The sequence below is a fragment of the Cyrtonyx montezumae genome, unplaced genomic scaffold (genome assembly GCF_038088225.1).
Source record: "Cyrtonyx montezumae isolate F1298 unplaced genomic scaffold, pur_monq_1.0 scaffold_1, whole genome shotgun sequence".
NCBI classification, from domain to species: Eukaryota; Metazoa; Chordata; class Aves; order Galliformes; family Odontophoridae; genus Cyrtonyx; species Cyrtonyx montezumae.
This window is the reverse complement of record NW_027071825.1, coordinates 21,998,510-22,019,347: the sequence shown is the minus strand read 5'-3', so window position 1 is coordinate 22,019,347 and position 20,838 is coordinate 21,998,510. Positions and strand designations below refer to the sequence as shown.

At 37.6% G+C, this 20,838-nt stretch overlaps 2 protein-coding genes across 5 annotated transcripts in view; one reads left to right on the top strand and one right to left on the bottom strand.

Annotated features, from left to right (window-relative positions):
- Nucleotides 1-20,838, bottom strand: part of LOC136053172 (P-selectin-like) — a 170,835-nt gene that overhangs the window by 69,125 nt on the left and 80,872 nt on the right. The gene's annotated exons all lie outside the window — the stretch shown is intronic.
- Nucleotides 395-8,235, top strand: RGS21 (regulator of G protein signaling 21). Of its 4 annotated transcripts, XM_065744438.1 has the most exons (5): nucleotides 395-1,598; nucleotides 3,388-3,462; nucleotides 6,161-6,237; nucleotides 6,831-6,997; nucleotides 7,456-8,235. In XM_065744438.1, the coding sequence occupies exons 2-5, from the start codon at nucleotides 3,452-3,454 to the stop codon at nucleotides 7,657-7,659; spliced, it is 459 nt and encodes a 152-aa protein (XP_065600510.1). In that variant the 5' UTR covers nucleotides 395-1,598; nucleotides 3,388-3,451; the 3' UTR covers nucleotides 7,660-8,235. The 4 variants fall into 4 exon arrangements, with proteins under 4 accessions (XP_065600510.1, XP_065600519.1, XP_065600501.1 ...); XM_065744447.1 differs by lacking the exon at nucleotides 395-1,598 and having other exon boundaries at nucleotides 3,379-3,462; nucleotides 6,176-6,237; XM_065744429.1 differs by lacking the exon at nucleotides 395-1,598 and having other exon boundaries at nucleotides 3,379-3,462.

The window sequence follows — 20,838 nt, the reverse complement described above, 5'->3', positions numbered from 1 at the left end:
ATTGTTGCTCCAACTAAAAAAAAAAAATGCATAAAATCACCATCTTGTGTGATTCACATGCTCAATGCATGAACATGCCTTGCTCAGATACCTGTCCTAGACTCCCCTCTATTTTTTTTTTGCATTATAGTCAAATGTCTCAACCAAACGATTGTTTAGCTCCTGTGCGGCTGTATGGTGAAGATATAAATATAATTCCTCTATACAATATCCAATTTGCCTCCATTTCTTCTTTTCTCTGGCTGTCTTGTTGTCATCTTCCTGTTTCTTATTGTTTTGTTGTTGTTGGGTTTTTTTTACACCAGCCAGTAAAAACTGAGCCTGTGAAGGCTGCCTGCTTTAGATACTTTAAAGCTTTTATCTCTAGTTCCCTAAACAGCCTGTATTGGCATAAACATCTCATATGCCAACTCACAAGAAAAGGAGTTATGATTATGATTTAGACTTCATCTTTGATTTCATTATGAAAGTTGGTTAAATTTAAGTAGCATGAAAAACAACCCCATGAAAGCCAATACCTAGTTTTCAAAACAAACAGAAGGTTAAGTTGAAACCAAACCTAACTACAAATCCTAAACAATTGTTTCTTTGCTGCACTGTTTTCTTGTATTTTAGAAACTCGTTTCTTCACAGTCCAGGACATTGGCATATTGGTTTTCCCTTTCATCCATTACCTATCCCAGCTTGCTTTGGGACACACCACCAGCAAGACATAACTCAAAAGACAACTGACACAGGGAATTAAGGATCAAGAGCTCTCTATGACATCATGACTACTTTTCATATATTCTTGTGTTGGTGTATTTTATACCCATTTCCAAGAGCAAGGTTATGATACTACCCCTCAAGTTTGTACTACATAGGCCTCTTGTGCAAATAGGAACTTTTGTTAATCTGATGTTATATAAATAGCAGTTTGTTCATCCAGGACAAGATCTGGGACAAAACATCTGGTGACTAGTACTAATTTAAACTCTTCAAGCCTGCATAGATTTTTGTTAGAATTACTTCCAGTTCTCCTTTACTCAACATTTGTGTTTGCATAGCACTTAGAAATCATGTGCATAAGCAACACAACATGATGTAAAACATTTTGACAGATTGTTCTGGAAATCAAATCTTTTACCTGAAGGGACACATTACTTAGATGGAAAATTACAGCTAATTTCCTTATGCAAAATAGCTCTGTGGCATACTGAAGATACACAAAGTTATTCACATGGAAAAAAAAAAAGTGTTTGTAAGCTGTCCACACTGTATTATTGGAAGGTGGAAGATGGTCATTTACATAGTGCTGTGATTAAAATGTATTTGCATCCGCTATGACAGGTGGTTCCATTTCTCTAGGATGCCAGCAGTGCCCAGGTCATCTTCCAACTTAAGAAAGGTGGTAAATCTACATTTACTTGAATTGCTTGGACCAAGAGAACCTTCATTTATCTCTTGAGGTTATGCTATATGGAGTAGTATCCAACAAGCCTGGGCGTGGAATGGATTCAACAAAGGCCAAATGCTGAAGGGCATTAAGATATTGAATCTGACAGCAGCACACTAAAAGTTTTGTGGGAGAGTGTGACATTTTATCACATTGCACTACGGTGAGTACAAGGCAACTCCTTTAGGAATATGTAGAAATGCAAGTGATTTCTTAGGTATGAGATGAAGAGTTGCTTTACACTGTCTGTTGAGAAAGTAGTATCTAGATCAGGTGTGGCTCCTTTCCATAAAAGATGCTGGTCCTTATCAAGTAATAGGGGTGAAGGATGAAATGTGCAAACAATATATCCACATTCTCTTTCCTACAGTTCTAGCTCTGTTTCTGTCTGCCAAAAGGCAGCACAATCATAAAATCAGTCAGCAGAGTTTTAGGAATTTTATGTCAGAAGGTTCACAGTTGTTGTTTTTTTTTTCAAAAACACTGGAATTATCTAAACAGATACAGACCTGTTCTGATTTGCAACTTCAGTCTGGGTTATTAGTAAACTGAAGTTGCAAACATCAACAGTATCAGCTGGATTGAAATTTCAGAAAGATTGGAAATAACCCTATGTGCAAGTTTCAGTCCCTGTTTTTCAACATTTTCACATTTCTCTTTGTTTGTTTGATATAGTATATTATGAATAACCAGCACATTCACACAAGTAGCTAATGGATGTGTTGTAATACCAAGACAATGTTTCTCCTTATGAAATTTCAGTAAAGCACTGGTCTTGTCTGGCCCTATTTTATAGTCCATGGTACATACTCTGTATATATGCTAATATAATAATTGCAGACAGTAACATTTGTATTTCTTGTTTCTGTCATTCTATTATTACTTTAAGTAACAAGTGGATTTGCAGATAAGAAATTTGCAGAAAAAAAAACCAACTACTTCATTTTGCTGCCAGTAATTTGTTCAGTATTAAGAAAGTAGGGCTGAAAGGGGTATCTTGGGTCATCATTCCTAGTTTCCTATTATCAAAGGTGACAATGTAAAATAAACTCTTTCATAAATACATCAGTCTCTGTCTTTGAAGTACAGAGAAGTAGAGAAGACAAAAAACCTACTGGGGGAAATTACCAGCGGCACTTTCTGAAGCCTTCCCGATGAAATTGTTTTCACTGTTTATATCCATTTATTCTTTTACTAATATTATTCTCATTCTTCTTAAGCTTATATATATATATATAAAATACTCTATTAAAGGAGAATAAAGGAAGCTGGGTAAAGGCAGCAAAGAATTAGACAGCAGTACAAGGAGAGAGGCATGAAAGTAAAAGCCTCCTTGTTCAGGACAGCAAGGGACACAAGGAGAAAGGAAAGTGTTGAGAAGAAAAGAATAAAGAAAGAGATATCACAGCAAAAGCCAAAATTATATGAGAATGTTTCTGGGGCAGAATGGCTCTCTTAGAAGAGAACACACAGGATGAAGTATTAGTAAGAGCAGAAGAAATTGCTGCATTACAGTTTTCAAATACCAAACGACCCCATTGTTTGTAACAGCATCAGTGTGAGAAAACCTGCCTGAATAAATGAGAGACAACAGCTAAAGGGCCTTCAAGATGTATAAGATAATAGATAAGTTGCAGGTGTGTTTAGAGCAGATATAATATAAGAGCAAATAAATACAGTGAAGAATTTCCTAGCTAGGTGCACTGAAGCTATTTTCCTTCCTGCTTTTCCACAGTCAGTAAGCCCATCACGAGATGATTTCCTAATAAAATGTTGTTCAGAACATAAATGTTCTGAATAAAATGTTGTTCACTACCACTGTTGAAAAATAAGCTGTAGTTCTGAAAGAGAAAATTGTAAAGGAGGTGTTAAAAACAGTCTGTCAGCTTGCACTGTACTGTGTGGGGATGCATGTGCTAACTGTATTGTTCATGCTATCATATCACCTTCAGCTTGAAGAACAGTCAGGAAAGGAAATTCTGCCCTACCCGTGACAGTCAGACAGTGGAACAAAAAATGCCAGTGAAGTGAGTTGTTTTTTTATGGCTATTTTAATCTTAGGCTATTTATGAGATGGTCAAATTCCGAATGATCTGGACACTTTTTGTTTTCCTTCCCCCTTATAGTGTACATGTTGATTTTGGTTCCTTGTTGTCACTTCTGCTTGCCATTCCCATCTAAATCCAATGAAATCAGTGAGGTCATTCTCTGACTGATAAATATTAAATCAAATAATATAACTGATGAGGAAGAGAAGCAGAATTAGGTTTATACTGTCTTATCTTTGTCTTTTGTTTTGCTGAAACACCTCAAAAAATTATTAATTTTAATTAGAGTTTATTACTGTCACTGAAAGAAATTCTCTGCTGATTATTACCATTAGTCTCACAAAGCACTACATGATGCTACATTTAGTTTTTATTTGTTTTCAATCCAGACTGAATGTATTTGCACTCCAATTTCCTTTCTGTATGTGTGCATAAGTATGTATAAATACGTATATAATTTTCTTCTATTTAAACATCATTTTGTGCAATCTGGATACAAGTAAACCGACAGCTCCAACAACACTCACTCTTAAAAATGTCAGTGCAAAAATCAACTGTAGTAATGATAAACATAACTGCAGTTACACTACGTAGTGGCACCATAATAAAATCATACAAGCATAGAAACATTTGAGTTGGAAGGGACCCTTAAAGTCCATCTGATCCCACTCCTCTGCACTAAATACGGACACCTGCAGCTCCATCAGTGCTCAGAGCCCATCCAGCCTGACATTGGCTGTCTGCAGGGATGGGGCACTCACAGCTCTCTGGGCAGCTGTGCCAGGTTCACTGCGCTTAGCGTAAAAAACATTTTCCCTATCCAGTCACATAAGCTCTTGACAAATTTATGGAGAAAAAGCCACCAGTGGTACATAGGGTCCTTTTCCACTCTGTTGTTCACATACCACAACTTCCCACCCATCATGATCACAGATGGTGCCAATGGCTTTTGATGCTCTGCCAGCTTGACAGTGCTCTCTTCCACCTCTGCTTCTTCCTGTGTGCCCTTGCACGCAGAATTCTCAACCCCAAAATAATTGGATTGTGAGTTTTTTTGAGGAACAGGGCTAGTCAGAAAACACAATTTATGCATCTGTAAGAAATTCCACGATTTGTTTTGACTGCACTGAAACAAAACATTTCCAAACTGTTCAATTCCCCCTTACTACCGAAGGGGGAAATATTTCCATGCAAATATTTCCAGAGCTGCCAGAATGTCAAGTGATGACTATGTTCACAAGGAATGTAAATTCAGTTTCAAATCCCCATGCCATCATAATCTACGTGAGATAGATAACCACAGGGTGGGAAACTTCTTTTCCACTCAAGATCTTTGTGCGTATGTACGTATATAAACATGTAACAGTTTCAATAAAAACAACATGAGGTAGGGATCTGTTGGAGACTTTTCCAGTTATTCTACATTTTTCATTCTCTTTTCATCATAGAAAAAAATCTGTATCTAAAATTTGGAGGGGAGGGAATAATCATTGACTGACTTACTCTGCTCTGGCCTTCCTCTTTGAACTATTTCTTTTATTTCAAGTTCTTTGTCACGTGCAAAATGTCAGCAAAACTTCTTTGCTCCCTCTGAATTAGTTTTTTTTTTTGTTGTTGTTAAATCATATTTTAAATGTGCATTAATTTCACTAGAATTTAAAGGAGGTTGGAATAAAACCTCATGCTCAGTCTGTGTGGAGTAGATAACAATATATCAGCTCAAGTAAAACCTTTATCTTTCACTACCTGTCCTTAGAGGTTACATAAAGAGCTGATTAATTCTTGAAATGACCTACTTGCAAGATTTGCTAGAAGACATCTTTAAGATTTTATATATTTTTCAATTTTTCCTCCAGAAAACTATTTCAAAAAATTACAGTTGCACACTACTGAACTGAGGTTTACTGAAGAAACATATTCCTTACAAAATGGAATATGACCTATATCACCAATCAGATTTATTCTTCCTTATTGCCAAATGGTAGTTATGAGACTAATGTTCATTTGGAGATGCCCGAAACTGAGAAAATTGAATGGAAAAATGGCATGCAGGAAAGCAGGTAGGCACACACTGATTCTGCCAGAAGCTGTGTGCTAGGATGCAGATTTCTACACAGTGCTTTATTTTTAAGAACCCACATTCTTCCAAACAGAAATTGCAAGCAGTACAATAATACTGGTAAAGGGATTTCTTTTTCTCTGATGGAGGCTTAAATTAAAAGATCAGAAAGTGTTAACTTCAATCAAAGTAAAGTTTTGTAGAAATGAGTTTACTTTTATTTTTATTTACATTTATTCAAATTTTTATACTGCTAATTAACTGAGAAAAAATGCCCAAAATTCATTGTGAGCATAGTTGCTGTTCAGATAATTCTACTACTTCCAAAATAACATAACAATGGTTAATCCAGTTGAACTTGAGAAGAAAATAGAAGAAATTGAGAGAACATTAATATCCCTTCTACGCTTTTACTGTAGTTCAACCAATTGCAAACATTATTAGTGCTGTTTCCTGGATGAATTTTCCAATGTCAAATAGTGTTCTACTTCATGAGTCTAGGTTCTCTATGCTCTCCCCCCCAAAAAAAGAAGTGCTCCCTCAATGGGATGTCCAAAAGATAAAGCAGCTACCATGGCCTGCACAGGCAAAAGATCACGATGCTATTTTCAAGGATAGATGTTGTTTCCATAGGTCAAACACAGAAGAAACACTGGCTTGGTCTGACTCTGTGGACACACTACTTGCTAATAAAGGTAAGAGTACATGAAAACATTAAGAGTAACAAAATCATGTCAAACCAACTCACAGACATTGCCATAGGGTTTGCACACTGCTGTCCACCCAACTCACCACATACTCTGGGCCGTGTTATTGCTGGTGGCATGTGAGCCTTGCTGGAACTGAAACCCATTACCTGAAAAGAGGCATAGGAGCTATCTATCCAGACTAGCTTTAGCTCTGAGAGCATCACACTACCATAGCATGAATTAATGTTCAACATGATGCTTAGAGTGGGGGTCAGCCTCACATCACTGATTGTCTAGTTGCTCCAAATCCTCTTATAGACCACCTTGTCCCAGATCTTTTAACAATGAGCACTGGAGAGACCAGCTCACACCAGGCATATACTGGGAGCTTTTATCTGTTAATAACTGGCAGAACTCCCTTCATCACCTTACCACTACTATTGTTTTATTCCCTAGTTATTTTCTCCACAACAGCCTCTTGGGGCCAACTGCTGGCTAATGGGCAAATGTATTTCAGAAACATAATATATATGCAGAGACATATAGAATCCATATTGATTTTTCATCTATCCACCACCCCTCAATGCTTTTTTCTCCAGATGGCCTGGTAGCTTTTAGGAAGTTTCTGAAGTCAGAATTCAGTGAGGAGAATGTAGAGTTCTGGCTGGCTTGTGAGGACTTCAAAAAAACCAAGTCCTCCGCCAAGATTACAGCCAAAGCCCAAAAGATTTATTCTGACTTTATTGAAGCTGATGCTCCAAAGGAGGTAAGCATTTTTTTTTTCTTTTCATGTACTGTGGGTACTGATTGAGGAAGGGAATCAAGCAAAAAAATCAAATCTGAAATTCCTGGAATTACAAAAAAGTCATTTTAACTTGGTTTTCCTTCCATTGTTACGTCAGCAATTTATCAGCTGGAAAATTCTGTGTGAAAGAGCCTAATTTGCTCTAATCTTGAATTTGCTCTTGCGTGATCTGTGCTACATAGGATTTGGTCTGGCAGGAAGATGAAATAATCAAAATCATGTTTTCTGCTTCTTTTTTGAACTGATGCCAACCTTCTAAGAACAAATGAAAAAAAAAACAGTATGTAGAAAAAGAAGGGATGACCTCTGCTGATTGCATCAGCCAGGGTATGTGGGGGTAAATTCAGAAGCTGATTGTGTCCTCTACATGAACAGATCTCAGCATTCCAGTCAAACTGACTCTTCCTCCTCTCCTACAGATTAATATTGACTTCCAAACAAGAAATCACATCTCTCAGAACATCTCAGAACCCACCCTCAGCTGCTTTGATGATGCTCAGAGGTTAATCTATAGCCTCATGGCAAAGGACTCTTTTCCCAGGTTTCTAAGGTCAAAAGAGTATAAGGAACTAGCAAAGAAGCAAGACAACAGAAATGAAAAAAGATGGCTCCCATTTTTGTGAGAAGGTAAAACCTAGAGGTCTGAGCTGTTATGAATTTGTAGATGCTTTCTGTTACGACTCAGGATGGGTAATATTTCATTAAAGCAATCATACAAAGCAGAACTCTTAACTGGCTTATTTTTACTGTACACGTGGTTGTTTCTGCCAATGTTGATGCAGTATACTAGAAACAGAATGGAACATGCTAAGATATTTTATTTACCTTTTTTTGTAAAAATCTTGCAATTAATATATTTTTTTCCCAGTAATTTCTTCATTTGCTGCAGTGATTTTGCATATTGTAAATGAAATGTTCTGGTTCCATGGTCTGCCATCAGTTTTTTTGTTAGAAATATGGACTCAAAGATTAAATTCCTTTCATAAGACTTGAATACGCTTATTCCTTTTCATCTACTTATTTGTAAAGAAAAAAAAAATAAAAACCTCTTTTAAACATGTACCTCACCACTTGAAATAGAAGAAGAAATGTGGTAGATGCCATGCTGTGAATGACTGTGAATTAAGGACACTGCTTAATAAAAACCCATTTTCCAACAGATGTTCCTGGCATTCAGAACAAAGGGATGTTTCATAATACATGCTCTTTAACACGACTCTCTTCAGTTTCCTTTGTATTTATCTCACTTAGGTTTTTTTCACTGAAAGGTCTCATTTGTTAACTACCTAACCATCTGGGAAAAAAGAACAAAACAGTAAACATTTCTTCATACTTTTGATAGTAATAATTAATTCAGTTTTTTTCTAAACGCATTAGTTCTGTCGTATACTTGTAGTTATGATAAAGTAATGTCAGTAATAACTACCTTTTTTTTCTCTCAATTAAATACAGAACCATAGAATCATAGAATCTTTACAGTTGGAAAAGACATCTAAGATCATCCAGTCCAACTGTCCACCTACCACCAATATTGCCCACTGACCACTTCCCTCAGTGCCACATTTCCATGGTTCTTGAACACCACCAGTGACAGTGACTCTACCAGCACCCTGGGCAGCTTGTTTTGATACCTTACTGCTCTTTTGGAGAAGTTGTTTCTCCTAATAACCAGCCTGATAAGCACCAAACAGTTTTAGTTAAGAAACCATATTAATTGGAATTTGTCAATGTGTCACAGGAAATGACAGGATTCAAGGGCAATTTTTGGGTGTCTCCAGATGCACACTCTGATCTTCATTGCTCCTCAAACCTATATAGCATGTTTTTAGGAGAAGAATGGGCTGTAGGATATTCCTGAAGAAAAATATGTTTTAAACCATATGGGGAAGGAGGAAAATTTCATAATAAAAGAATAATTCTAAATACAAGTGATAACAATGAGATTAAAAAAGCAAAAAAATCCTGGTAACTTTTATTTTACATGAATTTGGTCCCTTTGCTATTCTCTGATGCCCATAAACTATTCTATTATCTACTTTTTCTTCTGGCTTTCTGCATTTCTTTTTCATTTCTTTCTTCCTCAGCACTAGTGGTTAGCAGAGAAATGAACATGAGAGCTGAGGCTGAACTACAAGAAGGATGTGGTTTTGCTTGGCAGTTCCACAGCTACCATTCATTTTGCAATGATACTTCAATGGAAAATCTCAACTTCCGCCTGAGCACCGTCTTGGTATCCTTTCAGCACTGGGGAATTTTTGCTGATTAAATTCATGGTGAGGACAGCAATCAGGACTGATGAAATTACATGATTTACTCGAATATATAGCAAGCCATTTTTCCCTCTTACAAATCCAAATCTCGTTTTCAGAGACGAGAAGAGGTGAGATCATAGTATCATAGAATTGCTCAGGTTGGAAAAGACCTTCAAAATCAAGTCCAACCTCAACCTAACCATGCTACCCTAATTCTAACAACCCACTGATAAATTACATCCCTGAGTACCACATCCAGAAGGCTTTTAAACACATTCTGGGATGGTGACTCAACTGCCTCCCTGGGAAGCCTATTCCAGTGCTTAAAAGATCAAATCACCTTTCTTAGTAGGCCAAGAAGAAAGCCCAAAAAATCTGCTGCAGCAATGGTCTGTGATCTAAGGAAAACTGAGCCCTAAAAATAGAAGTGTGATCACAAAATCATAGATGTCTGTCAGTGCTCTTTATCAAATTCCACACTCCTGACCTTATCACAAAGAGAACCAAAGACCAATAGAGCAGAAGGCTGCCAGCAATCTCTAATTACTGACTACAAACACAGGATAAAGGGAAGTTCTCATAAAAAATATTTTTTCTGATAAATCTATAAAGAAATGGCGGGAAATCCTCAATGAAAATAGAAATGTCAGCACGGATGAATATAGACTATGGCCACAGAGACAGATATCTGACTAATTCTCTCATCACCAGCCTAATTATCATAAAAACAAAATAAAATAAACCTTTCTTAGTATATTACTATTTGATGATCATTTTAATAATTCTGTAATAAAGCATCATGGAAGATTTTAACAATATTTCAGTTAATTTAGGATGCTTAAAAAGAAATGTTGCGCCTTTATGGGTTATCACAAACTCCACTATAATATAGCATACTGATTTTTCCGTAATCTTCTAATTGAATCTACATCAACAAAGCAAATTAAAAAAAAATGTTGAGAAAACTATTCAAATCTTTATAATAATTTTCTCTTGTTTAAATACAAGAAGGCACTTTGCATGAGTGCTTTAAATATGCATACATATACATGATGACTAAATTTGTGTAACACAGAATTGTAGGGGTTGGGAGATCATTGAATCCAACCCCCCTGCCAAAGCAGCTCCCTAGACCAGATTGCACAGGTAAAAATAAAGTGACGTGCATTCAGAATTTTTCAAATCATTAAAGCACTGCTTTACCATATAGTATGCAATTAAACAAACAAAAAAAAAAAACAACTACAGCATAGTGCAGTACCACATTACACATAGGACTTTGAAGCACATTATAGACCTGAAGTATGAAATGCATTTTCTGCCTTTTGATGTAACTGAAAGCCAAGGGTGGAAAAGCAATGGAATGAAGAATAGTCACATTTGATGACTGGACAAAAAGATTTCAGTTTGTTCAAGAAGTTTCAGTTTTCTTACTTGGTTAAAACAAGAACCTCATTCATACTCACCTTCAAACAGAGTGTGATGATCTGTCTTTACGGTGCTTAGGAACTGTAATTTTTCAGTACTGTAATTATGAAGTAAAATCACTCCATTTGAAACACTCATTTAGCGACAGACAGAAACATGGCACTAAAATATCACTAAAAGCTTTACTTTAAATATTCCTAAGCTGTCCATTTTGAGAGAAAATACCTGCTAGACAAGTTTATTTTCCATTTTCTCCAGTTTTTCAACCTCTACAGTGTTTTGTCTCAGAAATTGGACCCAGTGTGCTCATGGGTGTTTCAGAGGAGGCCCTATATTTTCTGATCTTTAGTGAGAAAAAGGAAGCAACATTAGAGCAAATAATTATCTTTTATTATTTTGTTGCCATGTGTTCTGGCTACTATGATGTCATTTCTCTGTCTTAAATGGGATATTGCCTTGTATTGGCTTTTGTACTGCATTTATATTTGCATATAAAGCGACTACAGCTGGATTTGTCTCCCCATTTACTCCAGTTTGCATTTAGGTTTGCATGAGAAGCTATATTCTGTTCTATGAATGTGTTCCCATCTATGCATGGCCGTGCTGGAAAGACAAACAAAACCTTGTGCTCAATAAGACTCTAGGGAAACCATTTATATTTCTAATATGGTGGTTATAGCTTGAAGATTCATAAAGGAGATAGAAAAGAAAAAACTTTTTAAATTGTATTTCTTGAAAAGCTTCATGTGTATTATATTGTTTCCAAAATATCATATTCCAAAAGAGAGAAGAGTGCAGGAAGAGTAATCATGAAATGCATAATGTAGCATTTTGGATAAAATGTCTTCTATTTTCACTTGCTTTGAGAGCAATATTCCCATGCCTGCACAGCCTAGGGATTCAGAAAGAAGAGATTGCCCAACTCGGTCTCCCACACCTATCCATAGTCCGTAGGTTGAAGCCTCATTGGTAATCTGCCCTGTGCACACCTTTCAATTTTTCACCAAATTAGTGTGAAAAAAAAGTATTACTTAAAATATGCTACCTTTTTATCCCTCTAAAATAAGAACTGGACTACATTAACTACAGGTGATAGTCACTAAACTACCAGCATGCATGAACTACCAGCAAGTGATCTAGATGTAGGTATTTCTGTGACTAACTGAAATAAATAGGCAGCAGGCATGGCACAAGGGACATCTGCTTCTAAACAGAAGACAAAGAATCTAAAAAGTAATATCATAAAAGAAAATCTCAGCCTCAAGAAATTCAAGCAGCTATCAGGATAAGCTCCTTTGACAGGTTGAACTCCTTATTTAAAATGCCATTTTCAGTAGTGAAGGTGCATAGGCAAATTCAGGTTGAATGGGCTGACATCAGAAGACTTGAAATGCTCATCACTGTGAAATAGTGGCACATAAACCAAGAGATGTCAGATAAAATGCCATTGGCAGGCACTAGGACTAACACTTGCATTACTAACACTTGTTCCTGAGTTCTGCGTTTGGCCTTCCTGCCTCAGCTCATCGATGTGAAGAGAATTCAAGTGTCTTTGGCACTTGTACAACATTATCACTTGTCTTGAAGAGCAACCATACAAAATCAAACACCTGAAGTTTCCTTGAAATGATCTAAATTAAATTATTTCATTTGATGGAAGAAGTTAACACAGCAGTCACGAAAGGTCCTTGTATCTATTGAATTTCTTACTAAAGCTTTGTCTTTTAGTAGAATAAAATAAAAAAGGTAACTTGCCAAGTAGCATAGAGGAGGATTTGTGACATATTTATCTTTTCATGTCAAATGAAAAAGTACATCATATTCCAGTGTAGACAGACACCTCATACAGTCACAAATGGTTTCACTGTTGATAGTTAATCAATACTGGAAGTTCAATATTCTGCAACAGGAATTATGAGAATGAACTGTACTTGTGTCACACCTCATTCTTTCTGATTTGTGCCATTTTTCAGTTATTCTCACACTACAGCTTACATCGATCTCTCTGCAGGGACAATGTACATTCTGCAGTGATGCTGAATTCTGTTGCCTGGAACGTATCTAGTTTTGTTAGGACTACCACATTACCTTACCACGTATGGTGAGGTAATGTATATATTCTGGAGTTGGAAGAATGGTTAAGGTGGACGCAGGAGGAGGACTCCAGTTATGAGGAATGTTTTGTTGCTGAGAACTATCTATGAATGTAATAATTACAAAAATAGAAACATTCACTATATTTCACATTACAGTATTTTAGTAACAATTTCCAATATCTTTTTTGTATTACTATTTATTTTTGTAATAATTACTCATTAAAATCTTCCTGGGAAACGATTCTTTTCTATCAGCCCACATGAAAAAAGAGAAATGACAGAAGGAAACAAAATCCATTTGAAATGTTTAAGTTCTTTCATCATAAAGAGTGAGGGAAATTCATATGCAGATGTAACCCTGGGACCTTCAAAAGGTGAGTAGCACAATGCAATTGCATGGAAACTGCACAAAGCAGAATAAAGGCATACAAATGTAATGAGACAACTCCATAAATGTGAATTAACATGTTGAAGGGAAAAGAGCTTAAAATACAGCTGGTTGGATGGATGTGGGCTATCAATACTGTTGAAGAACATTTTGCACCTCGGAGTAAGCGCTTGTTTATTCAACTGTATATTTTAACTGCTATCAGAAACAAATTTCAAAGACCTGCACCAACAAGCAGTGGTCATACAGTGTCTCTTCAGGCTTTGGTTGCAAAGGGGAGTATAGAACCAGGGGATGACTTTCATTAAAATCTATTTGGATGTAGTTCTCAGGGACATGATTTAGCAGTAGGCTGTTAGAGTTAGGGTAGTACGGTTTGGTTGAGGTTGGACTCGATGATTTTGAAGGTCTTTTCCAAGCTGAGCAATCCTATGATTCTATAAGGACAGACTGCTGCACTGAGTTCTGCTTTGAGGACTGAAAGCACAATTCTAAGCACACAGGCCCCATGCAGCCCTGGGATTCCAGTGTATGTCTTGAAAGTTGCAGACCACAGAACTATTTAGGGCTCATCCCTCCAAGTACTATGAGTAGGCAGAGTATGGAGAACTGATCTAACCAGAAGTTTCATATGATATCATTTTGAAATGAGTGGCATCACATTTATCAGAAGAAAATTACTAGTAAAAGGACTCAGTGACTGGGGAATTAGGGCAGCAGATGTTTGATTTATTAACAAGCATTACAGAGAGAATAAATACAGCACCTTAGTCAATGAGATATGAACCACACAAGTTAAATGAGCAAACATGGAGTGTGATTGAAGGAACAAGAGGAATGAGAGGACGTGCACAACACAGATTGAAGCTTTAATAGAAATGTTTCCTTATTTTCCCTGAGGGAAAGGACAGAGTTTCTATCAGATAGGATACTCACCAGAATAACAAGAGACCAGAGAAGAAATCCTCTCTACTGATTAGCTCTTTTTGTGTTTATAATTCACACAAGCAGTCATTGCACATAGAGTGGGTGCTCAAATCCTGTACTGCACATCAGACCACTTCCTACTCCATTAACTCCTAAGTATCCCTCAATTTTAAGGTAAATGACTTTAAATAGTCCAGGACCAATGTAAGACAATGTTCTGTGAAGAGTACTATCTTCAAATAAGGGTCTTAAAACAAATGGCTTGTCTTGCGTATCCACACCTATTTTACATTACACTGATATTCAGAAAATTTTGCTTTTGGCACGGTCTTTTCTACATCTACAAAATCCTGTGGTACCACCTAGTGGCAGCTCTCCAGACAGCATTAAGGCTATGGGTATTCCAGGAAAGGAAGTAAGTGGCATTTGTTCTGACAGTGTCTTGAGCTATGCTTAGAATCACCTGCACACTGAGAGACAATAATGTGCTTCATGGACTTGTGGTTATAGGATATCTGAGATACAAGTTAATTGTGCTTCCATGGAAACTGAACACCAGTGTTCCAGCACTTCAGAAAATCACTTTACGTACATGATAATCACTGTTGAACCTTCACGGTCTGGTGTTGCTCATGTACACCTAGGGAGCAAGAAGACACTGAAACTCAGCTAAGCTGAGTGGAGATATCAGACTTGAGCATTCAGTTTAGGTTGGGTTAGTCCTTACTAATGAGCCCTTCTGTATGCTTCTAGTTTTTTCAGACTGGAATTTAAACAACAGCACTGCTTCAAGCACCTTTTAGCCTACTTCCCTCACAGCCACCTTCATCCTTTTTTTCCACATCACTGCAGGAAATGAAGATCTGTTTAGATATTCTAGTTTTGGTGTTGGTCCGTCTCAGGGTATTGAAATCTAGGTACACATTTCTCTTACAGTTTTGACTGATATAAAAACACAGAGCAGGAAACAGAACTGCTCTTGTTTGAAAATGGGAGTTAACAGGCTGCTTAATGTGTGTTCAGGGAAGCTCTGGATGTCTTCACATTAATGTGGCTTTGGAGCCGCTTGCCACATTCCAGCTCAGAATCACGCCTGCTCCTGTTCTGTTCACCAACAGCAAACATCAATTTTGGCATGAATAAAAAAGATTAAAAACTGGTACAGAAACTATGCACAAATAAACCAATTTAAAACAAGAACTTTGGGCTCATTGAGACCTGCACTTCTGTCAGCATCCTGCTTTCCAATGTCCCACTGAATCACAAAGGGAGAATCATTGGGATTATATTTATTGTCTGGCAGTGAAATAGGAAAATGCCAATAGATTACGTGTTTGGCCCAAGATAAAGAAAAGACAGAATAATAAAATGTAAGGCAATAAAAAAAATAAATAAAAAAAATAAACAAAGGCTCTGACACCATCTCAAGACCACCCTTTGTTTAGCAGTCTTCCCTTTGCACTGTGCTGCCTCTTCTACCTCCAACTCAGATTAAAAATAAAATGAAACAAAAACAACCCATGGGGTGATTAGGGGAATAAAAACAATTTGTCCTGTATCAGCCTGATGGATACAGGCTTCTGCCAGAATTGCCAGATGACTTTTTACTATCTCCTCGGGTTTTGAAAGCCAGCCTTTAAACGTCCACTCAGCTTTGGTACAAGCCAGTGTCACAGCCTGTTACTGGGGTGAAACATTTTCCACTAAGGAGGCACTTTTGTACCTGAGACATTTGTTTTCCAGACTTTCTCACACATACTCTATAAGGCAATGTTGACTGCAAGTTGTCAAATAATCTTTGCAAGTATCTATCATTTATGGTAACTAAACGCCCCTGCCTTGATGCTATTTTAAATAGTTGTAACTCATGACAAGAGGAGAAGCAGAAAGAAAGAGGAGATATATTGAGCTAATTAAGGGAAGGTTTCATAAACAGTTTCTTTAACCTTAACACACTAAGCTCCTGTTAATCATTTTTTGCTGTATATTTGTGACATACTTTGTCACATGCCATCTCCTCAAGAAGAATGGCTGATGCTGAATGCCCTCAAAGCTCACCTAGCAGCTGGTGGCCAAAAGAAGAAGTGAGAGGGAATATCACAAAAAACACAAGAACAATGTGCAACAGAAATCTAGATTTCATCTAGAAATCGCCTTAGAAATCAGTTTAGATATGTGCAAGAAGATGGGTGGAAATTCTTTCCTTCATTTGTGCTCCTCAGTTGCAGGATCAGTGGATCTATTGCGAACTTGTGTGCAGTAACTTGCATAAAGAGAACTGAAACTGTGGGGGCTCAGTGTGAGTCTTCAGACTGCTACAGCCTTTGCACACTTCCTTATGTGCTTTTAAAGCTGAACACAGGCTGAGTAACACCCCAGCAGAGGCACTGAACAGGGAAGCTGCACATTGCCATGCACTGCCCAGATGCAAAACGGAGCACAGAAAAAACATTGAAGGACGAAGGAAAATGTCCATTTTAATCACTACCAATACATTTTCTCTCTGAGAAAGCCCCTGATTTACAGGCTTAATTGGGATGCAGGGAGACACAAAAGGAGCTCAGGACATGTGCCTCCAAGCTCCCTCATCCAGATATTGTGTATCCTGTGACTAAGGCGGTGTCTGTCTGTCTGCTGGGGGTATCTCTGTTAAAGCAGCAGTTTCAGTTCTTCCAGAGTGAAGAATTACTGCATTTTTCCGGAGGAAGAATTCTCACTTACTGATCATCTCCTAGTCTGACACAGTTGCCACTTGTCTTGGTTTCAGCTGGGACAGAGTTGTTTTTTCTTTCACAGTGCAGGGTACAATGCTACATTTTGACACTGGGAGAAAACCAATGTTGATAACACAGTGATGTTTTGGCTGTTACTGAAGGGTCCTGTACAAAACTAAGGACATTTCAGCCCTCAGCTTCTTGCGCTGCCCTGTTACTTATAGGGGCTGAGTGGGCACAAATTGAGAGAGAAGGGAACCAGGACAGCTGCCATGAATGGTCCAAAGGGATATTCCATACCATACATACAGCATGATGTGAAAAAAACTATAAAACTGAGAAGAGTTGGGCAGGGGTGCAACTGCTGCTCAGAATCTGAGTGGGCATCAGTTGGCGGGTGATGAGCAATTGTTTTGTGCATCATTTGTTTTTCATATCTCTCTATATACAAACACATTATCATAATTACCGTTATTTTTCTCTTCCTCTTCTGTCTTAGTGAATGGTTTATTTCTACCTACAAGTTCTATTTTTTATTTCCAGTTCTCCCCCCTTTCCCACTTGGGGTTCAGAGTAGTGAGCAAAGGGCTATGTGGTGTTAACCAGCTTGCCATGTTAAACCACAGTGCTACTGAGTTCCTTTTTTAAACCAGACTCTTTGTCCCCACTTCGCGTTCTCCACTTGCTATTTCATCCTGATTTTGCACATTTCGGCTTCTGATCTCCTGACAATGTCCTCCTTGCTTCTTCCTCTGCCCTCAGAAGACCTAATGCTCCCCAGTGCAGGGGTGAATTCAGGGCCTTACATTGCTTTTTTGTTTGTTTGTTTGACTTGTGGGAAGAAGTGGGAGATAGCACTCTGCCCACATTTCTTTCCCTTCATCTATATATAAAGGTATTAGTATATAAGTGTGATATTTCCACTACTGATGGTTCTAAGGCCAATCTCAGTAGCAGAAAGGTGGGTACTGGAAGGGACACTGCCAACATGCCCACTCAGGAACAAACACCAGGATTGCCTGTTGTGTTCTCCTCTGTGCCTGTGCCACTCCTGAACTTTCTATGCTAACAGGTCTGGTATGTAACCCCTTCTCCACTCAAGCAAGTCTCCTCTTTAGACTAAGAAGGAGGAATCTAGTGACAGCATCAACAACTGCATCTTTTTAGCAAGGTGTGGAGAGAATACTAGCACTAGCAAATCCTGTTCTCATCAGCACAGAAATTAGCATCAAGGCCCACCCCACTGTCACCTTCTACCTCACACCCTATGCAATGCTTCTGTTTCCTATGCCCACAGCCCTTGTCTCTCTACAGTCTCCCTCCCACAGCTTGTAGATCTTTGGCAAAGCAAGAGAAAGCAGAAGCTGCATGCGGTTTAGAGACATCACTGGCTCTTTATCAGCTGGGTATTAACCTCAGCCTTCCCTACTGGGCCCCCAGTCCCATAAGGCCAGAAGTGTATACCCCTCTGCCAGGGTCATAAATGATTGAAACTATAAAGAATTGCTGTGCAAGGTGGCATTGTAGTTATGAAGGAAAGGAAAAAGAGCAGCTTGCAGTAAAATAGGCTCAACCAAGACTTTGCAAGAGCTGTTTCAGATTTACTTCAGTTACCAGCAGGGGACAGCAAGGCTTTATACATACAGAAGAGTATCTGTTCACTGATTAAAAAAAAAAAAACAACACGTTCAGTCTGCAGATACCACTGGGCAAAGTCTTCCGAGGTGAAAGAGTTCTGAATGCTCCAATTCATCCAGGAAAATGGCAAAGACCCAGAGCACAGATCTGAAGGCTCAATCTTGGATTAAAAACACAACCACTATCACCCTAATCTACTTTCCAAACTAAACAGAGAGAGATTTGAATTTTTAAATATGCATATTTAGTGCTATTTTACATACTGAATGCGATGCTATCAGGCCTTAATAGTATCTAAAAATGTTTTTCAGGTAACAGTTTGTTTTGTTTTTTTAATGAAAATTATGTTGTAAACCCTCCAAATACTAAAAAATGGATGGGACATTGTGCAACTCTCAGGTATGCATGTTTTGCAGGTAATTAACCCAAAGTTTCTTTTGAAAGGAAGTTTGTGTAATTAAAAAATGAGAAAACTTTTCAGTTCTTCATGTAGAAAAGTGCATTCTTTCTAAATCAGGAGCTGTTTATACCCAGCTAAAGGAGAGTGGACACTGAATCCACAGACCATAAGCCCCAAATCTCTTTGTATTATACATGCATATATTTATACAAATACACATGTATATTTTCTGCTTTCCAAATAAGACTTTTTTATGTGTTTGGATTATTCATGTAGAAAGGTATTATTGTTCATGCATAGAACGGTCATAAATCCCATCTCATGCCTGATTTTGATATCCAAGTTTACAAAAATAGTTTCCAAAATTAATGGGTTTACAAGAGAACTGAGACTGTGTTCCAGCAGTCTCAGTTTCCTGTCTTCTAGGAAAAGAATAAAGAAAATAACATTGAAGGTTTTTATCAAGGAACAGGTTAGTAACTATAATTGAGAAAAGAACAGAAAAGCAAGACAACTTCAAATTAGGATGAAACATTAGGGTGAAAACAGCACTGCTTAAAGGCATGTTAGACTTATACCGAGACTTCAAAACTAGACTGAATAACAAACTGAAGTGTTTTACGTGCACACCATTCTAAAGCCTTTATTTTGCAGCAGGTCAAACCAGGTTACCATGATCTCTTTTTTGTTTAAGATTCTCTGAATCTATTGTAAGAATTTCTATTGCAGTTGTTTTTTAAACACTATATCTCATCATCACCTCTGTGATTTGACACCTAAAACTATGGTAGGATCCACTGTAAACTTTTCCAGTCTCATGTCTACTCATGTGGACTTCAGAACCAACAGAACCCTTCATTGTTTTATTGTTATTCATGATCTACACGAGATGGTACGGTTGTGCCAGAGAAGTTTTTCCATCAATAAATCCTTTTTAATTCATGCTGAGTGCACTAACACTAATAAAATAATGCTCTCTAAAAGAGAAAACCCAGAACACCCGAGTTGTTGGACAGTTACTCTATGACACGCACCGGTTGCTATTAACAGCCAGAAACAGTCTTAAGCTTCTGGCAGTTGTATTGGTTCACTGTCAACAGCATTTGCAAGAACTTGAAAATCAGACCAATGATTAATGTGCTTGATTAAGGAGCTCTCACTGAATTATGTTTCTCCAGATCCCAGTGAAATGAAGTCAGCTTAAGGGCTGAGGGCTCACTAGCTACAGCTAAGTCTTATGACCAAGACTTTATAATCTGAGGTGGGAAATTAAACTATGGGTTTAATATGAAACTGCATAAATATGAACTGCTTATGCTGCATTTAATATGCAGGAGAAAACGCACCCACAATTTTAAGGTTATGTACAAATAGAGGACAATGACTGTTTGAAATTCTCCTTAAGAGTGCGTATAATTTTGCTCAAAGCAAAAGCTGGTAAACTCAGCAGGAATGTATAGACACTTGAATATGATTAAAACCCACACCAATTTAGTGATCTGACTTTTTCTTTTCTTAGCTGTTTGTGTTGTTGGAGATAAGCACTAAACTGTATTTCTCCAAATTGACATATACAACTGCTCAGGTAAGAAATGAATTCCATCCACCCTTTCCATAGGTAGTACAGGTTTAGCTCATGGAAAATACTACAGTAAGGGAGAAGGGACAGAAAATTCCAAGTCTTTATGACAAAGGAGGAATTTAGGAGGATGGCTTTGGCTTCAGAGTCCAAGAACTAACACTGAAGTGCTTCTTTCTTCCTTGAAAATTCTGATATTTGTTGACACTCAAAATGTCTCCTCCAGCCTAAAGCCATACCTTTTACAGTCCTGAATATATTTCCCAGATCTCACCTTTCCAGAGGAAAGTAGAGGGAAAGTTTATCTCATTTTGTAATTGGAATGTAATCTCCCTTATTCCATGTTTCCCCTTTATGCTTTGTTCTCAGACTTTGCCTTC

What these genes read in the sequence shown, in the direction of transcription:
- RGS21 (XM_065744419.1), top strand. Translation starts at nt 6,051, where the DNA reads ATGCTCTCCCCCCCAAAAAAAGAAGTGCTCCCTCAATGGGATGTCCAA. An exon ending in CACACTACTTGCTAATAAAG is followed by an intron (nt 6,238 to 6,830) that starts GTAAGAGTACAT and finishes TTTTTTCTCCAG; the next exon opens with ATGGCCTGGTAGCTTTTAGG. An exon ending in AAGCTGATGCTCCAAAGGAG is followed by an intron (nt 6,998 to 7,455) that starts GTAAGCATTTTT and finishes CCTCTCCTACAG; the next exon opens with ATTAATATTGACTTCCAAAC.